The sequence below is a fragment of the Esox lucius genome, chromosome 20 (assembly GCF_011004845.1).
Source record: "Esox lucius isolate fEsoLuc1 chromosome 20, fEsoLuc1.pri, whole genome shotgun sequence".
NCBI classification, from domain to species: Eukaryota; Metazoa; Chordata; class Actinopteri; order Esociformes; family Esocidae; genus Esox; species Esox lucius.
Genome location: NC_047588.1, coordinates 4,117,559 through 4,135,072, shown reverse-complemented (window position 1 = coordinate 4,135,072; position 17,514 = coordinate 4,117,559). Strand labels below are relative to the sequence as shown.

The window sequence follows — 17,514 nt, the reverse complement described above, 5'->3', positions numbered from 1 at the left end:
TTTCCTTCTCCTTTTTCAATTTTTTACTACAATAGCAGCATTATTTGAAATAATCCTAGAAGAATAATTATTCATCTTAAATCAGGATACCAACCAGTAGAAACTATAATAATGGTTAAAGATAGGAACCAGGAAAGCTTTATTAACAACTACATTTGTGGTTCTTTAATAATCTAGCTATGATTGTGTAGATTTCACAGTATCACAGTTTTTTGTGAATTAGACATGCACACTAAAAAGGCATTTCTATGTACACATTTTCTAGACTCAAGTAAGACATTTGTGTACAGGACTCACATTGTTTTAAATTGAGGATCATATGTAAGATAAGATAAAACTTCATTAATCCCAAAGGGAAATTCAATTGTCACAACAGCACCTATACTCAAGTCAAAGATGAGATGTACAACATACACAGCAACATACACAGCATACACATAAACTAAGAATACAGATCGTGACACAGTTTACCTAAAAACATAAAATAGGCAGAATGTATGCAGAGACTAAGAATGTGAGAAAATAATTTTTTGAAGTATTGCCTGTACTCTTTGTCCTTCTTCCACACTCACTCTCTCTCTCTCTCTCTCTCTCTCTCTCTCTCTCTCTCCCTCTCTCTCTCTCTCTCTCTCTCCCTCTCTCTCTCTCTCTCTCTCTCTCATACACACACACACACACACACACACAGCTTTGTTTACACTAAAATATGTGGTTGGTTAATTTCAACTACAGAGCATTATAAGTGGCATCACTTGGTCTGGATCGTCAATCAATTTGAATTGTATATTGGCTATTAAGTCATCTAAATTAATGAAAACAGTAACCAAAAAATGACTCTTACATGTTTTTGTTGGTTTGTGTTAACAGAGCAGTAGCAGCTGCTATAGTACATCAAACCCCCATATTTTATATCTTTCAATTGGCATACCCCTTTAAAAGTACCTAGTAGAGTGTGGCTTTAAGTGCCTTACACAACCAAATTGATGGATCACTTGAAAATAATCTTCCAATTAAATCATGAAGTCTGAGACTAATGGTCTCTTGGTCCATAGTTCTTGCATTCCATTGGTTCCCCAGCACATTGGCTAAATGACCCTGATAACCGAGTGCAGAAAGCATATCCAAGAAGCCATCAAGCGTCACCTGGGCTGAGTTCCGTTTTTTCTCCTTATGGGACCTTAATAAATGAATGTTATTTAGAAGAAAACATGCTTCTCCAACATGTATATTAACCATTATGCTCTATCAATGGAATTTGTATCTTCAACGCACAGAAAAGTTTAGCAACTGAATGCGGTCATAAAACATAACAGCTAGGTCATATAAATACAATAATCTGAGATGTAGCATATTCTTTTAAATTATACAAATACAAAATATATATAGCTTATTTAAGTTGTGAAATAATGGAGTTTCCACGTTTTAGTTAACGTATTTGATTTTGGTTCCAAACATTTCATAAGAACGGATTAGACCAACTTCAAAGCTGTTTTTTTATTTGGTCTACACCATTGCACAGTGAAATAATTGTGACTGTAAATACTGTTTTTTTCAATTAATCAAACTAAATTATGCAAACAATAAATTTTAGCAATGACATTTCTATACTAAAAACTATGAATTTGTCAAATGCCAACTTTTAACAGTGTAATTGTTCACCCGTTGTAAGGAAAAATGGTATAACCCTTGCAGTGGTTTGCACCGTGGCAGCCTTGGTGGAGTTATTTCCTAGCAAGCACGACTTGGAGGGTAGTCTGTCCTGTTGAATCGATACAAGCTTAGTAGTAGTAGTAGTACATCTTGATGGTAGAACGTTAGATCAGTTTTAGTTATTTTTGAAGGCAGAAGTACATCGTTTTGGTAGAACGTTAGATCAGTTTTACAGTTATTTTTTAAGTCGTCGAAGTCTGATGGCTGCTTTCGCGTTTAACTTCCACGACTGACCCGGGCGAGTGCATTTAAGAGAGAGTTGTGTAATAAAACAAACAGAAATTACAGTTTCAGGCTCTGCTAAAGCAAGGAGGATTTAGCAGTTGATGAAAGACTGCTTGTCAACAAAAAACATTTCGTGGCGTAAATGTACGAGAAGTTGATACTGTGTAAACAATGGATCGTTGCCACCCAGTTTAAGTCGGAGGTGGAGCAATTTTCTTCAGGGATAAGGTTGTAAAGTAGCGTTTTCCACGTGGAGGAATTGGAATTTATACCTGGATAAACTCGGGGAAAATTTTTTTTGCACGTTTTACGCACTTGCTTCCATTCATTATCAGCTTCATAGGTACCACTGGTGAAAAAATGCGTGTTGTGAGCTCATTATGTTTTAAACGTACAGAAACCCGAGACAATACAACTCTGCTTCGTTTGTTGTTTTTCTTTTCGGTCCTTGTTTCATCTTCATCCTGTCCAGACAAATGCGTCTGTTCCACATCAACTGTAAAATGTGTGAACCAGGGCTTATTAGAGGTTCCACAACCATTACCTGCAAACACTAAAACCCTTCATCTTACTGGGAACAACATTTCCCGTCTCACAGATGGGTCTTTCCCCGTCCCTCTTGAGCTTTTAACAGACTTGTATCTCACGGGAAACCAGGTGGAGCTGGTGGACCATAATGTATTCAACAATTTGCCAAGTCTTAGGTTGCTGGATCTGAGTAACAACAGGATTTTGAATTTTAGTGCTCAAGCCTTTCCTGATGACAACAAACTGCTGGACCTTAATCTCAGCAGGGCTTTTTACAACCGTACTTCCATGGATGAGTTCTTCAACATGCTACGGCATGACCGAGCCCTTCATCTCACCCACTTGGACCTGTCTAACAATGCCCTGGTCGTCCTCCCTGAAGGTACGTTCTCCCGCCTATTCAATCTAACCAGCCTCAGCCTACAAAACAACTCCCTGATCTTCATCCGGAATGGGACATTAAGTGTCCCTCCACTCCATGAGCTGGATCTGAGGGACAATGCCCTGAGGGAACTGCCCAATGCTACATTAATGGACTTCAGCCTCAAACCTGGGCTTCGGGTTTACCTGTCAGGCAACCCATGGCTCTGTGACTGCAACATTGAGGATCTTGTGGCATGGCTCAAGCACTCTGAGCAGGTTGCAGATGAGCAAAATGTGACCTGTTCTGACCCTGACGTTATGCTCCGGTTGCCATTGCTGCAGATAGAACATTTGAAGTTGGAGTGTACATTTTCAGGTGACATGAAAGGTGTGCTGGAGACCTCGTATGTATTCCTGGGCATGGTGCTGGCCCTGATCGGAGTGATCTTTCTGCTGGTCCTCTACCTTAACAGGAAGGGGATCAAGCGATGGATGTACAACATTCGGGATGCGTGCCGGGACCACATGGAGGGCTACCACTACAGGTATGAGATAAATTCGGATCCCAGATTGGCCAACCTCAGCCTCAACTCAGACATTTGAGAGGACCACTGTGCAGGCCAGGGATCCGCAGTGAATGAGACATTATGACGTGTGGTCAAGATATGCATGTGAATCTCTTTAGTTCTGCAGGGGGCTTCAGCCTTCCTGCCCCTCTCCTAGCACACCCTAACAATGGCATCTTCCAGACTTCTTCACCAGTCATGACTCTCACTAGCCTGAGTAATAATGAGCCACAATCAGCCACTGCACATTCCTATGGCCCCTGAAATGCGATGTCAGAATAAAAATAAACATATTTTTTACACACATTACAGTGTTGCATGGACTGAAAATCCTGACCTAGAGGGTTTGTTAGGAGGCTAATATTTTTTTCTTTTCTTGAGCAAAAGCATTATGGACCACAGAATTCAAACAAATCAACTTCTTTTGACTGGTAGTAACAAGACAATGTATACACATATCTAACTTGCTGGTTATATTTTACCTAAAAATGTATCTACATTATTGCTATGCTTGTGATTTCATTATACAGATGTTATTAGTAATTGCCCATTTATTTGACTAGTGTTGCAATTGTTAGGTTAACATTAACTACATTTTTAATGATCTTCAGCTGAATAAAATGTCTTGCATTCCTGATTTCTTTTCTCGACTGAGGTCCTTTGAACTCCTGAGTTTGAGGGTTGTGGTGCTATTTGTGTGGCAGAGATTCAGGGTCATGAAATGAAAAAACATGCAGACAGGGGTCACCAAGCCACAGGCAGCACTCACAAGTAAGTCACACAGATTTCACGTTACTTTCACACATTAACAAGTTCTCAGAAACGTAGAAATGTTCTCAGAAATGAAGCCATGATTATTCGAATATGCACAGGGCCATGTACTGGAATAATTGCTTTCGAAACACAGTTTTTGTACACTAACTCAACAGGTTTGAGTTAGGAGTTTATGTTACATTTGTGTTCCTAAAAACGATCAGAAGAATAGACTGCACCCAGATTGAAATAAAAGTACCATCCCAAGACTAGATTGTGAAGAGGACAGCCAAATTGTAGCCATGAAAAACTTCTAAATGTGGTAGCTGGTGGAATGCCTGACTTGTTAATTCTGCAGAATAAGCTTAATCATTTTCAAATGAACTCAACATCTTAGACTGATTTCAATCTCTGAAATATCGTTTTTGATTTTTGGTTTTGGTCGCTGTATTTCAGTTATGGCATTGCATATTTCCTACTGACTTAAAGGGATGCTTTTGCACATATGGGTATGGGGTGTCAAAATGCAAAAAAACATGTTTGTGAGCACTGATAGAACAAGTGGTACTTATTAATGGTGATGTTCTACTGGTGTGCTATAGGATTGGTAAATCAAACTTCTACGCCCATGTCCATTTTAAAATGTATTCATAACTACAAATGTAGGATAGTTTCTGGTTATAATAAATGAGGCCTCTGGGTTGTGTGTTCTGATTCCTATGCAGGGGGCAATGTGAAAATGCATGCACTTGCTACTGCAAGTTGCTCTGGATAAAAATATCTGCTAAATGGCAAATGTATAGGATGGAAAAATGTTGAATGGGATTCAGTTTTGAAGATGCCAGAATAACCTAAAATATAGATTAAATACAAAAATGATCTACCCACTTCTAAAGTCTTCTGCCACTATCTGGGAATCTAAACATGATGGGAATGTACATACCTCATTTAATCCCTGCTAAGATTTGGATATAAATCCTTCACTGGAAAGTCAAATAATGAAATAGCTTTGAACCATCTGAAGGAATCCTTTGTGGTGTTATTAATGGTCAGTGAACAAGCTCTTTGGTTTATCTACTTCACGTCACAGACAATGGTTATTGAAGCAATGCTATGTGAGTGCCAATAGCTGCTAAAGTGAAATAAAAAAGTACTTTTTTTTTGGACAAATACTATGGAAGACACCTAAGTTCTTACCAGGAAGGCACAAGCAGAAACAAAAACAACTTTGGGTCATTCAGTTGGTTTTAGGTCTGTGGCATGAGAAAAGTAGCATATTTATAAGGCATGTTTTCTTTCCCGATAACACGATGTATGTTTTTCTACTTGGGTATAATTACAACCAGGCATAAACATGACATTTAGACCATTGTACAGTTGCTGAATCTGTGAGCAAAGAACTAGGCCATTGTCTCACCATGTTCATAGGAGACCACCTGTGAGGGATTCCAAGCTAACAAGCACAAAAGGAAATGCACTCAGTCTGAGCACAGCAAACTACTGCCTTTGCTTTGCCCCGAGCAACATATCTTTTTACCATGCGATGCCCAGACCGCCCACGTTCAATCAAGTGTGAGGATATAACGTTTATAGGATTTGATTAAAGGAAATTGGCAATGTGTTCAAATGGCAACATGTTCAAATGAAGGCTCTTGGGTAAATTTAAATAATTTCCCCCCAGATTTTGATTACAAATATTTCTTTGTAAATGAATGCAGTTTTGAGTATTGACCATTATTGTTTGTATGGATGTGAGTGTTTGCAGGTTTTACAGAAAGTAATGTACTTAAACATTGCAAACATTACATAGATACATTTTAACCCTGGATTGACTTTGGAAATTAGTTAAATATTTGTAAGTCCATCAAATTGTACAGATTATGTGCCAAGTAGCAACTGGTGAAGACTGGGAGTGCATATTTATGGCCTCAGTCACAATAGCTTGCCAAGAAGGTTCTAGTTTCCTGGCTTTGTAATATTTATAGTACATTACATTTAAATGTGTAACTGGTTTGACATTTATGCTGTGGTTATATGAATACTTCAGATCACAATACTATGAATACTTCAACGCAACTTCATACAGTTGCCTCATGCCATTATGAAATGTCATAATTCTTTGGGAATTTCAGTACATCAGTGTAATGTTTCCTCCAATCTTAGTAGTCAGAAAATCAATTTGGATTTTATTTCATGATTGAGTGGCAGTTATGTAGGTGAAAACAACTTAAAAGTGAGTTCAGAGGAGAATGGACAGACTTGTTCAAGCAGACAGAAAGGCAAAAAAAAATGAAATAAGCACTCTGGATGACTGAAGGTCACCGCCTGGTCTGACAAATCTCGATTTATGCATCTACATGCAGATGATAGTCAGAATTTGGCATAAAATGCATGTATCCATGGATCCATCCTGCATTGTGTCAATGGTGGTTGTAGTGGTGTAATGGTGTGGGGAATATTTTCTTAGTACACGTTATTCCCCTTAATACCAGTTGAGCATCATTCTAATACCACAGCGTAATTAAGCATCATTGCTGACCATTTGCATCCCTTTATGGCCCCAGTCTACCCATTTTCAAATGGATACTTCCAGTAGGAATATGCACCATGTAACAGGGCATGGTTTTAAGCTGCCACCTGTAGAGCCGAAACAATACAAAAGTAAATCAAACTTTAAAATGTGCAAATTGTTCAGGAGTAGCTTAGAGCTGATTAACTATTATATATTTTCTAACCTGTAACCATTAAAAATAAAACAAAAAATACATTAGTACTGACACCATTTCTACCAACAACAATGCCACCTGTACTACTATCATTACTATTGTACCATAAATAATACTTCCAAATATTACCTTACCATCACTATTGCCACCACTAGTTAGTAACTTAGTAACTTATCAATGGTTCCTAAGTGTATTTTATGAAGACCTTTTTACATCAGCAAAAGTAGTTTTACAAACAACCAGCCTGAAAGCCCAAAGAGCACGCGATGACAGGGTTAATGCACAGTAGCTCGGAAAAAACATCCTAATAGAGTCTGAGGGGTGGTCAGTCATCACTACTACTGTTACAACTGTACCATCACTACTACTACCATTACAACTCTACCTTCACTACTACTACCATTACAACTGTACCATCACTACTACTAGTGTTACAACTGTACCATCACTATTATTACTACTATACTACCATTACTGCTTTACCTACACTACTACTACCGTTACAAATGTACCATCACTATTATTACTACTATACTACCATTACCGGGAGGAGACCCCGGGGAAGACCTAGGACACGCTGGAGGGACTATGTCTCCCGGCTGGCCTGGGAACGCCTCGGTGTCCCCCCGGAAGAGCTGGAGAAAGTGTCTGGGGAGAGGGAAGTCTGGGCATCCCTGCTTAGACTGCTGCCCCCGCGACCCGGCCCCGGATAAGCGGAAGAAGATGGTATGGTATGGTATGGTACTACCATTACAACTGTACCACCACTACTACTACCATTACAACTTTACCATCACTATTATTACTACTATACTACCATTACAACTGTACCACCACTACTACTACCATTACAACTGTACCATCACTACTACTACTGTTACAACTGTACCATCACTATTATTACTACTATACTACCATTACTGCTTTACCAACACTACTGCTGCTATTACAACTGTACCATCACTCTTACTACTGTTACAACTGTACCATCACTATTATTACTACTATACTACCATTACTGCTTTACCAACACTACTGCTGCTATTACAACTGTACCATCACTCTTACTACTGTTACAACTGTACCATCACTACTACTACCATCACTTCACAAGCCATTATTCACCTCTGTCCCAGCCTGGAATTAGCATCATTAGCGTTGTCCAAATCCATGAATTGAAACTGTGCGTCCTGAGCCACAAAAGCTGAATTGCAAGTGTGAATCTGCTCCAAAACATACTTAAATCTAAGACCAGTGGTGTTGTTAACATCAAAGAATGTGTCATCGTTATATTCCATGGAATAACGTTTTAATTTTGCTCTGTACATTTCATTTTCAACTAAACTGATACCACATATTACCTGTGTCTTTTTCACAAACCAATGTGAAGCAAAAAACACAAATTTACACAACATTCTAGTAATAAAGTGGTGGAAATAGGAACAATAGGAAGGATAAATAAGCTATATAACAAACAATAACACACAAACAAACAAGGATATATAGTTTAAAGGGTTACATCTAACGTCTGCAATGATTCTACACAAGACAGTGTTCGCTTTTTAAATAAAACAACAAGGTAGCAGGAGTAGATGTTAGGCCACCTATTTCAGAAATGAATTGTCATTATTGATCTTGATTTATGTAAACCCAATCACCATATCTATTCCATGTCCTTGATGGAGATGTAAGGGTTTTCTCTTAGTGCTCATTTGAAATGGAATGGGAAGTGATGTGTAACACCATCTCCCTGCCTGATGCCCTGGTGGTGTTATGGCCTCATACGTCTCCTGCTGCCAGGCTTTGTGGTGTTGAGACCAAAGGCGGCCTGTGTGGAACGAGGATGTGCCGTCACGCCTGCGGTTTCTCAAGTCACATTGCCTGAAGACAACAACTCCCCAAACGTATTGACTGTGAGAAGCTGAACAACACAAACAAATACACGCACACTTACACAAACACACACACATACAGTGGGGAGAACAAGTATTTGATAGCCTGCCAATTTTGCAGGTTTTCCTACTTACCAAGCATGTAGAGGTCTGTAATGTTTATCATAGGTACACTTCAACTGTGAGAGGTGTACCTATGATCCAGAAAGTCACATTGTATGATTTTTAAAGAATTAATTTACATTTTATTGCATGACATAAGTATTTGATCACCTAACAACCAGTAAGAATTCCGGCTCTCACAGACCTGTTAGTTTTTCTTTAAGAAGCCCTCCTGTTTTCCACTCATTACCTGTATTATCTGCACCTGTTTGAACTTGTTACCTGTATAAAAGACACCTGTCAACACACAATCAAACAGACTCCAACCTCTCCACAATGGCCCTGACCAGAGAGCTGTGTAAGGACATCAGGGATAAAACTGTAGACCTGCACAAGGCTGGGATGGGCTACAGGACAATAGGCAAGCTTGGTGAGAAGGCAACTGTTGGCGCAAATATTAGAAAATGGAAGAAGTTCAAGATGATGGTCAATCTCCCTTGGTCTGGGGCTCCATGCAAGATCTCACCTCGTGGGGCATCAATGATCATGAGGAAGGTGAGGGATCAGCCCAGAACTACAGGACCTGGTCAATGACCTGAAGAGAGCTGGGACGACAGTCTCAAAGAAAACCATTAGTAACACACTACGCCGTCATGGATTAAAATCCTGCAGCACACGCAAGGTCCCCCTGCTCAAGCCAGCGCATGTCCAGGCCCGTCTGAAGTTTGCCAATGACCATCTGGATGATCCAGAGGAGGAATGGGAGAAGTTCATGTGGTCTGATGAGACAAAAATAGAGCTTTTTGGTCTAAACTCCACTCGCCGTGTTTGGAGGAAGATGAAGGATGAGTACAACCCCAAGAACACCAGCCCAACCGTGAAGCATGGAGGTGGAAACATTCTTTGGGGATGCTTTTCTGCAAACGGAACAGGACGACTGCACCGTATTGAGGGGAGGATGGGAGGGGCCATGTATCGTGAGATCAACGTCCTGGAGTGGCCTAGCCAGTCTCCAGACCTGAACCCAATAGAAAATCTTGTGTGTGCAAACCTGTTCAAGAACTACAGGAAACGTATGATCTCTGTAATTGCAAACAAAGGTTTCTGTACCAAATATTAAGTTATGCTTTTCTGATGTATCAAATACTTATGTCATGCAATAAAATGCAAATTAATTACTTAAAAATCATACAATGTAATTTTCTGGACTTTAGATTCCATCACTCACAGTTGAAGAGTACCTATGTTATAAATTACAGACTTCTACATGCTTTGTAAGTGGGAAAACCTGCAAAATCGGCAGTATATCAAATACTTGTTCTCCTCACTGTATATTTGTATTAAAGTATACAGCTGGACTACAGTAACAGTAAGGATTTGTGCAATTTTAGGTCAACATATGTGTTATATTCTTTTCCAAATAGTGAACCAATGCTATAAGAACATTTCCAGGCCATGTAATATCCCCTGGAGCACTGTAAAGTCTGTTATTAAGAAATAGAGTGAATATGGCACAACAGAGGATCTGTCTAGAACAGGCCGTCCTCAAAAACTGAGTATCTGTTCAAGTAGAGTACTAGTCAGGGAGGCCTCTCAAAAGGAGTTACAGTCTTCCAATGCTCAGTTGGGAGACAATGTGCATACTACAACAATAGTGTGCTTCAATTAAGTGGCCTTAATGGACAAGTGCCAAAAAGAAAACACCTCCAATCATATCTTGGCTGGAAGGCACGTGGGAGACCCTAAGCTCAAATGGAAGAAGATTCTATGGTCTGATGAGCCTCAGTGACAAGGGTAATGTTTGGCGCAAGCCTAGCACTGCACATGATCCCTACCGTGAAGCATGGTATTGGCATCATGCTATGGGGATGCTTCTCAGCATCAGGGCCTTCTTGTGAAGAAAGAGGTTAAAGTGGATTAAATAAACTACGGAGCAATCCTGGCAGAAATCCTACTGAAGTCAGCAACAGACCTGGGCCCTAATTTATTAATGTTGCGTACTAACAGACATTTTCTTAAACCATGTGTGCGATAATTTAAAAGAATAGTGTGGGATTTATCAATTTGTACTTATACTTGGGAATGTGTGAGAATTTAAGCACACCTCTGACCGTGCATACACATAGCACCTTGTTGTAGAAAAGTCAAACTGCTAATAAAATACCATCCACCAAATGGAGAAAGGTTTGACATACTGGACAAAATCATAGACTATGAAGAAAAATACATAATACAATAATAGTGTATTCATGTATTGTTTTATAAACACTTAAGCTAATAACAGTTTTCTCAGGGTGCTATCGAATTCTTTTTCCAACTCAGTGATTCTGTTTTTTAATTATTAATTTTTATTTTCTGACAAGTTGGTATTATATCATTCACTTGGATGTTATAAGTTGTAAATACAGCTGAATAAAACAAAAATAGTTTTTGTCCGTTTTCATTTCAGGCTAATTCAATAAATAAGTAAATCAGAAAGAGAATGGAATGTAAAGTTGGAGGCAATTTAGTTCAACCAGTTAAATAACATAAAAGGCAACACTAAGGCATTTTGACTTGTCCAAAATGACAAATCTTGCATTGCTGGAGGATCTGGCACAGTTGCATTATGTAGGGACCATGTTTTCAATGAGCGTACAGATTTTGAAAACATCTTATTAACAGCTTATTAGTAGATTTAGTTTTCCATTTATTTGTTTTATTATGTATATTTGTTATATTTATTGTCAAGAAATAATATTTACAGTGGATTTAGAAAAGAAGCACCCCCCTTTAAAATAATAACATTTTGTTGCTTTGCAGCCTGAAATGAAAACGGACAAAAACTATTTTTGTTTTATTCAGCTGTATTTACAACTTATAACATCCAAGTGAATGATATAATACCAACTTGTCAGAAAATAAAAATTACTAATTAAAAAACAGAATCACTGAGTTGGAAAAAGAATCACCCCTCTACTAAAAATGACTTGTAAACCCAACCAGGTGTAGTTAATCACATTCTCAATGGCACACAAAGCCAATTGACTTTCAACTGTGATCAGCTGTGGTCATTTTGATTAGCTCAGCATGAAACAAGCTTTTCCTGAAGCATTTCAGTCCTTGGTAGTGCAACTGAAGAACTCAATCAACTATGGGTGGCAAGGCATTGTCAAAAGATCTCCGGGATAAAGTTGTGGACAGGCAAATCAGGAGATGGATACAAAAAAATGTCAAAGGCTTTATCAGTGCCTAGAAGCACAGTGAAGTCTATTATTAAGATGTGGAAGGTATTTGGTACAACTGGATGAAAGAGCCAGGAGGAAACTGGTCAGAGAGGCTACCAAGAGGCCTACAGCAACTCTGAAGCAGTTGCAGGAATTCATGACAAAGAGTGGTCATTGTGTGCATGTGACAACAATATCACAAATTCTCCACAAATGTGGCTTGTATGGGAGGGTTGCAAGAATAAAGCCACTCCTCAAAAAAGGCCACATGCAGTCACAACTGAGCTTTGCCAAAATGCACCTTGAAGATTCTAAGGCCATGTGGAAAAAATATATTACGGTCAGATGAGACTAAAATTGAAATATTTGGCCTCAACGCCAAACGATATGTCTGGTGAAAATACAATACAGCTCATTTTACAGAAAATCCAATACAGCTTTTTTTTTTGGAGAAACGTCCTCTGGTTTGATGTAACAAAAATGTAACTGTTTGGCTATAATGACCATCGTTATGTTTGGAGGAAAAAGGGGGGGGGGGTTGCAAGCCTAAGACCACCATCCCAACTGTGAAGCAAGACACGCAGGAGGGAATGGTGCACTTAACAAAATAGATGGTATAATTAGTAAGGAAAATAATATGGATATTTTGAAGCAACATTTCAAGACATCAGTCAGGAAGTTAAACCTTTGTCACAAATGGGTCTTCCAAATGGATAATGATCCCAAGCAAACTTCCAAAGTTGTGGCAAAATGGCTTAAGGACAACAAAGTCAAGGTATCGGAGTGGCCATCACAAAGCTCTGACCTCAATCTTATAGAAATTTTTTGGGCAGAACTGAAGATGCAAGGATGTCTAAAAACCTGACTTGGTTACACCAGTTCTGTCAGGAGGAAAAGCCCAAAAATCATCCAACGTATTGTGGGAAGCTTCTAGAAGGCTACCCGAAACTTTTTACACAGGTTAAACAATTTAAAGGCAAAGCTACCAAATACTTATTGAGTGTATGTAGACTTCTGTCCCACTGAGAATGGGATGAAATAAAATATAAGCTGAAATAAAACATTCTCTCGACTGTTATTCTGTCATTTCACATTCTTAGAATAAAATGACAATCCTAACTACACCTAAGACAGGGAATTGTACTAGGATTAAATGTCAGGAATTGTAAACAACGAGGAGCATACTCCATGAACTTTAACACCACGGTATCTCAATCTTCGCATTCCAGTGCTAGGATGAACCCGTCAGTGCCTTTGCAATCTTTGCCTCATTGTCTTATTTGTCTCTCTACAATGCAGTACATACATTTTATATTCAATGAATTACAGTTACCATAACTGTTTACTGTACCACCCGGGTATCTCAATCCTTATGCTCCAGCACTTGGATAAACTTGTCAATCCTTTTGTGAGAAAATAACCTAAATCGATGTCTAAACAGCAGCACAAGAACTTGGATTATCTGTCATCCGCAGATTGTTACATTTACACCGAGGTTATTCCTCTGATAGGACCAGAACTTGCATTACGATTGGTAAAAGATAGCAAAATAGAAATTTAATGACAAAATAAATCAAAAAGAGAAATATAAAATACTTCATAAAATAAGAGCATAATAAGAAAACATAAGAAAATAGAAATATAATAAAAATGTGATAAAAACATAGGAAGCTATAAAAGCTGTAAGGCTAAACAGAGCGGTTAAGTTTAAGCGCTCAGTCATAGGCACGTGAAAAGAGAAGTGTTTTTAACCTGGATAAAAAACGGATAGGTTTGGGGCACGTCTAAGATCTTCTGGTAGTTTATTCCAGTTGTGTTCAGCATAACTGCTAAACCCCGCTTGACCATGTTTAGTTTGGACTATGGGCTCTACTAGCTGACCTGAGTTCATGGATCTAAGAGCCCTGCTCGGTCTATATTCTTCAAACTTATTGTAAATGTGTTCAGGGCCTAAACCATACAGTGATTTATACAATAAATGCACCACTTTAAAATCTATTCTGTAACTGACTGGAAGCCAGTGCAAAGATTTAAGAAATGGAGTGATGTGCTCCGTTCTCTTGGTTCTGGTTAAAATTCCAGATATGAGGCCATTACAGTAGTCAACCCTACTAGAGATAAAAGCCTGGATGAGCTTCTCAGGGTAGGGAGATAATCAGGGTGGTGGAATCAGAATAGATACAAGTTAAGATATTACTACACTTTCTGTTTGATTTGAATTGGATCAAGTCCACCAGTTAGCATCAAAATGGCTAAGTAAGCTACCTGGCAAAGCATCCTCTAGCATCTTGTATAACATGGTACACAGCTTAAAAACAAAAACTATTCTAAATTGCCTTCAACCTTAAATTCCATTCTCTTTCTAATTTACTTAATTATTCAATTAGCCTTAAATGGTTTCATGTTTATGAATTAAATGGCCCCCTAGAAAACTATTATCAGCTATAAATGAATAAATTCATGTATTATCTTTTTTCTTTATAGTTTATGATTTGGTCTAAAATGTCAATAGTTTCTCCATTAGGTTGATGGTATTTCTTTAGCAGTTTGAATTTCCTAACAAAAGGTACTATGCGTACACATGGTCAGAGGTGTGCTTAAATGTACACATTGATAACATGCATGGTTTATGAGCATTTCTGTTCATATGGAACATTGATAAATGAGGGCTCAGGGACTTGGGAGAACATTCATCTTACAGCAGCACAATGACCCTAAACATACTGCCAAAGTCACACTAGGGTTAAAAGCAAAAAGGTCAATGTACTGGAGTGGCTCTGTCAAATCCTGGACCCCAATCCAATTGAATGTATAATACTGTGCAAAATTCTTAGGCACCTGAAAGTCAAACTAAACTAATTCATTTGGATAGCAATTGTTTAATTGTTTTATATATATAGGGTTTAGGTCTGGAGACATGCTTGGCCGGTCTATCACCTTTTCCCTCACCTTCTTTAGCAAGGCAGTGGTCGTCTTGGAGGTGTGTTTTGTAGCGTTATCATGTTGGAATACTGCCCAGTGCAGCCCAGTCTCCGAAGGAAGGGGATCATGCTCTGATTCAGTAGGTCACAATACATGTTGACATTCATGGTTCCCTCAATGAACTGTAGCTCCCCAGTGCCGGCAGCACTCACGTTGCCCCAGACCATGACACTCCCACCACTATGCTTGACTGTAGGCAAGACACACTTGTCTTTGTACTCCTCACCTGGTTGCTGCCACACACGCTTGACACCATCTGAACCAAATAAGTTTATCTAGGTCTCATCAGACCACAGGACATGGTTCCAGTAATCCATGTCCTTAGTCTGCTTGTCTTCAGCAAACTGTTTGCTGCCTTTCTTGTGCATCATCTTTAGAAGAGGCTTCCTTCTGGGATGACAGCCATGCAGACCAATTTTATGCAGTGTGCAGCATATGGTCTGAGCACTGACAGGCTGAGCCCCCACATCTTCAACCTCTGCAGCAATGCTGGCAGCACTCATAAGTCTATTTACCAAAGAAAACCGTTGGATATGTGAACAATTAAATTGAAAAACAAACTGAAATCTTTGAGGAAAAAAAAACCCTCACAATAACCTGGTAGCATAAGTTTGCACACCCTTAAACTTTGTTGAAGCACCTTTTGATTTTATTACAGCACTCAGTCTTTTTGGGTAGGAGACTAATAGCATAGCACATCTTGACGTGGCAATATTTGCCCACTCTTCTTTCCAAAATCGCTCCAAATCTGTCAGATTGCGAGGACATCTCACACAGCCCTCTTCAGATCACCCCACAGATTAGGTCTGGGCTCTGGCTGGGCCATTCCAAAATGTTTATCTTCTACTGGTGAAGCCATGCTTTTGTGGATTTGGATGTGTGCTTTGGGTCGTTGTTGTGCTGAAAGGTGAACTTCATCTTCAGCTTTCTAACAGACACCTGAAGGTTTTGTGCAAAAACTTGCCTGGTATTTGGAACTGTTCATAATTCCCTCCACCCTGACTAAGGCCCCGGTTCCAGCTGAAGAAAAACAGCCCCAAAGCATGATGCTGCCACCACAATGCTTCAATGTGGGTATGGAGTTCTTTGGGTGATTGTGCAGTGTTGTTTTTGCGCCAAACATATCTTTTGGAATTATGGGCAAAAATTTCAACGTTGGTTTCATCAGACCATAACACATTTTAAGAAAACGTCCTACTAAAACAGCTGAGTCCCTTTAAATGATGGCAGGTGTGTAATGACTTCTATTTAACATGAGTTTGAATGTGATTGGTTAATTCTGAACATAGCCACATCCCCAGTTATAAAAGGATGTGTGCACACTTATGCAACCAGGTTATTGTAAGGTTTATATTTTTCATTTTTCCCCCTTGAAGATTTCAGTATGTTTTTCAATGTAATTGTTCACATTATCAGTCACATTAAAAGTGGAAAAAAGTTCTGACATGATTTATCTTTGTCTCATTCTTTTACATCACATTTTAACAGGGGTGTGTAGACCTTTTATATCCACTGTATATATATATACATATATATATATATATATATATATATATATATATATATATATATATATATATATATATATATATATATACACAGGTGCTGGTCATAACATTTGAATATCATCAAAAAGTTGATTTATTTCAGTAATTCCATTCAAAAAGTGAAACTTGTATATTATATTCAGTCATTACACACAGACTGATATATTTCAAATGTTTATTTCTTTTAATTGTGATGATTATAATTGACAGCTAATGAAAATCCCAAATTCAGTCTCTCTGAAAAGTAGAATTTTACTTAAGACCAATACAAAAAATGATTTTTTGAAATGTTGGCCAACTGAAAAGTATGAACATGAAAAGTATGAGCATGTACAGCACTCAATACTTAGTTGGGGCTCCTTTTGCCTGAATTACTGCAGCAATGCGGCGTGGCATGGAGTCAATCAGTCTGTGGCACTGCTCAGGTGTTATGAGAGCCCAGGTTGCTCTGATAGTGGCCTTTAGCTCTTCTGCATTGTTGGGTCTGGCGTATCGCATCTTCCTCTTCACAATACCTCATAGATTTTCTATAAGTCAGGCGAGTTTGCTGGCCAATTAAGAACAGGGATACCATGGTCCTTAAACCAGGTACTGGTAGCTTTGGCACTGTGTGCAGGTGCCAAGTCCTGTTGGAAAATGAAATCTGCATCTCCATAAAGTTGTTCAGCAGCAGGAAGCATGACGTGCTCTAAAACTTCCTGGTAGACGGCTGCGTTGACCTTGGACCTCAGAAAACACAGTGGACCAACACCAGCAGATGACATGGCACCCCAAACCGTCACTGACTGTGGAAACTTTACACTGGGCTTCAAGCAATGTGGATTCTGTGCCTCTCCTCTCTTCCTCCAGACTCTGGGACCTTGATTTCCAAAGGAAATGCAACATTTACTTTCATCAGAGAACATAACTCAGCA

General features: G+C 38.9%; 1 protein-coding gene across 1 annotated transcript; it reads left to right on the top strand.

The window, feature by feature from the left end:
• The first annotated feature begins 1,726 nt into the window (after positions 1-1,726).
• On the top strand, positions 1,727-4,459 carry tpbgb (trophoblast glycoprotein b). Its single transcript, XM_010904487.3, has one exon. It carries the CDS (start codon positions 2,296-2,298, stop codon positions 3,427-3,429), a length of 1,134 nt encoding a protein of 377 aa, XP_010902789.2. The 5' UTR covers positions 1,727-2,295; the 3' UTR covers positions 3,430-4,459.
• Positions 4,460-17,514: the final 13,055 nt, after the last annotated feature.

What these genes read in the sequence shown, in the direction of transcription:
- tpbgb (XM_010904487.3), top strand. Translation starts at nt 2,296, where the DNA reads ATGCGTGTTGTGAGCTCATTATGTTTTAAACGTACAGAAACCCGAGAC.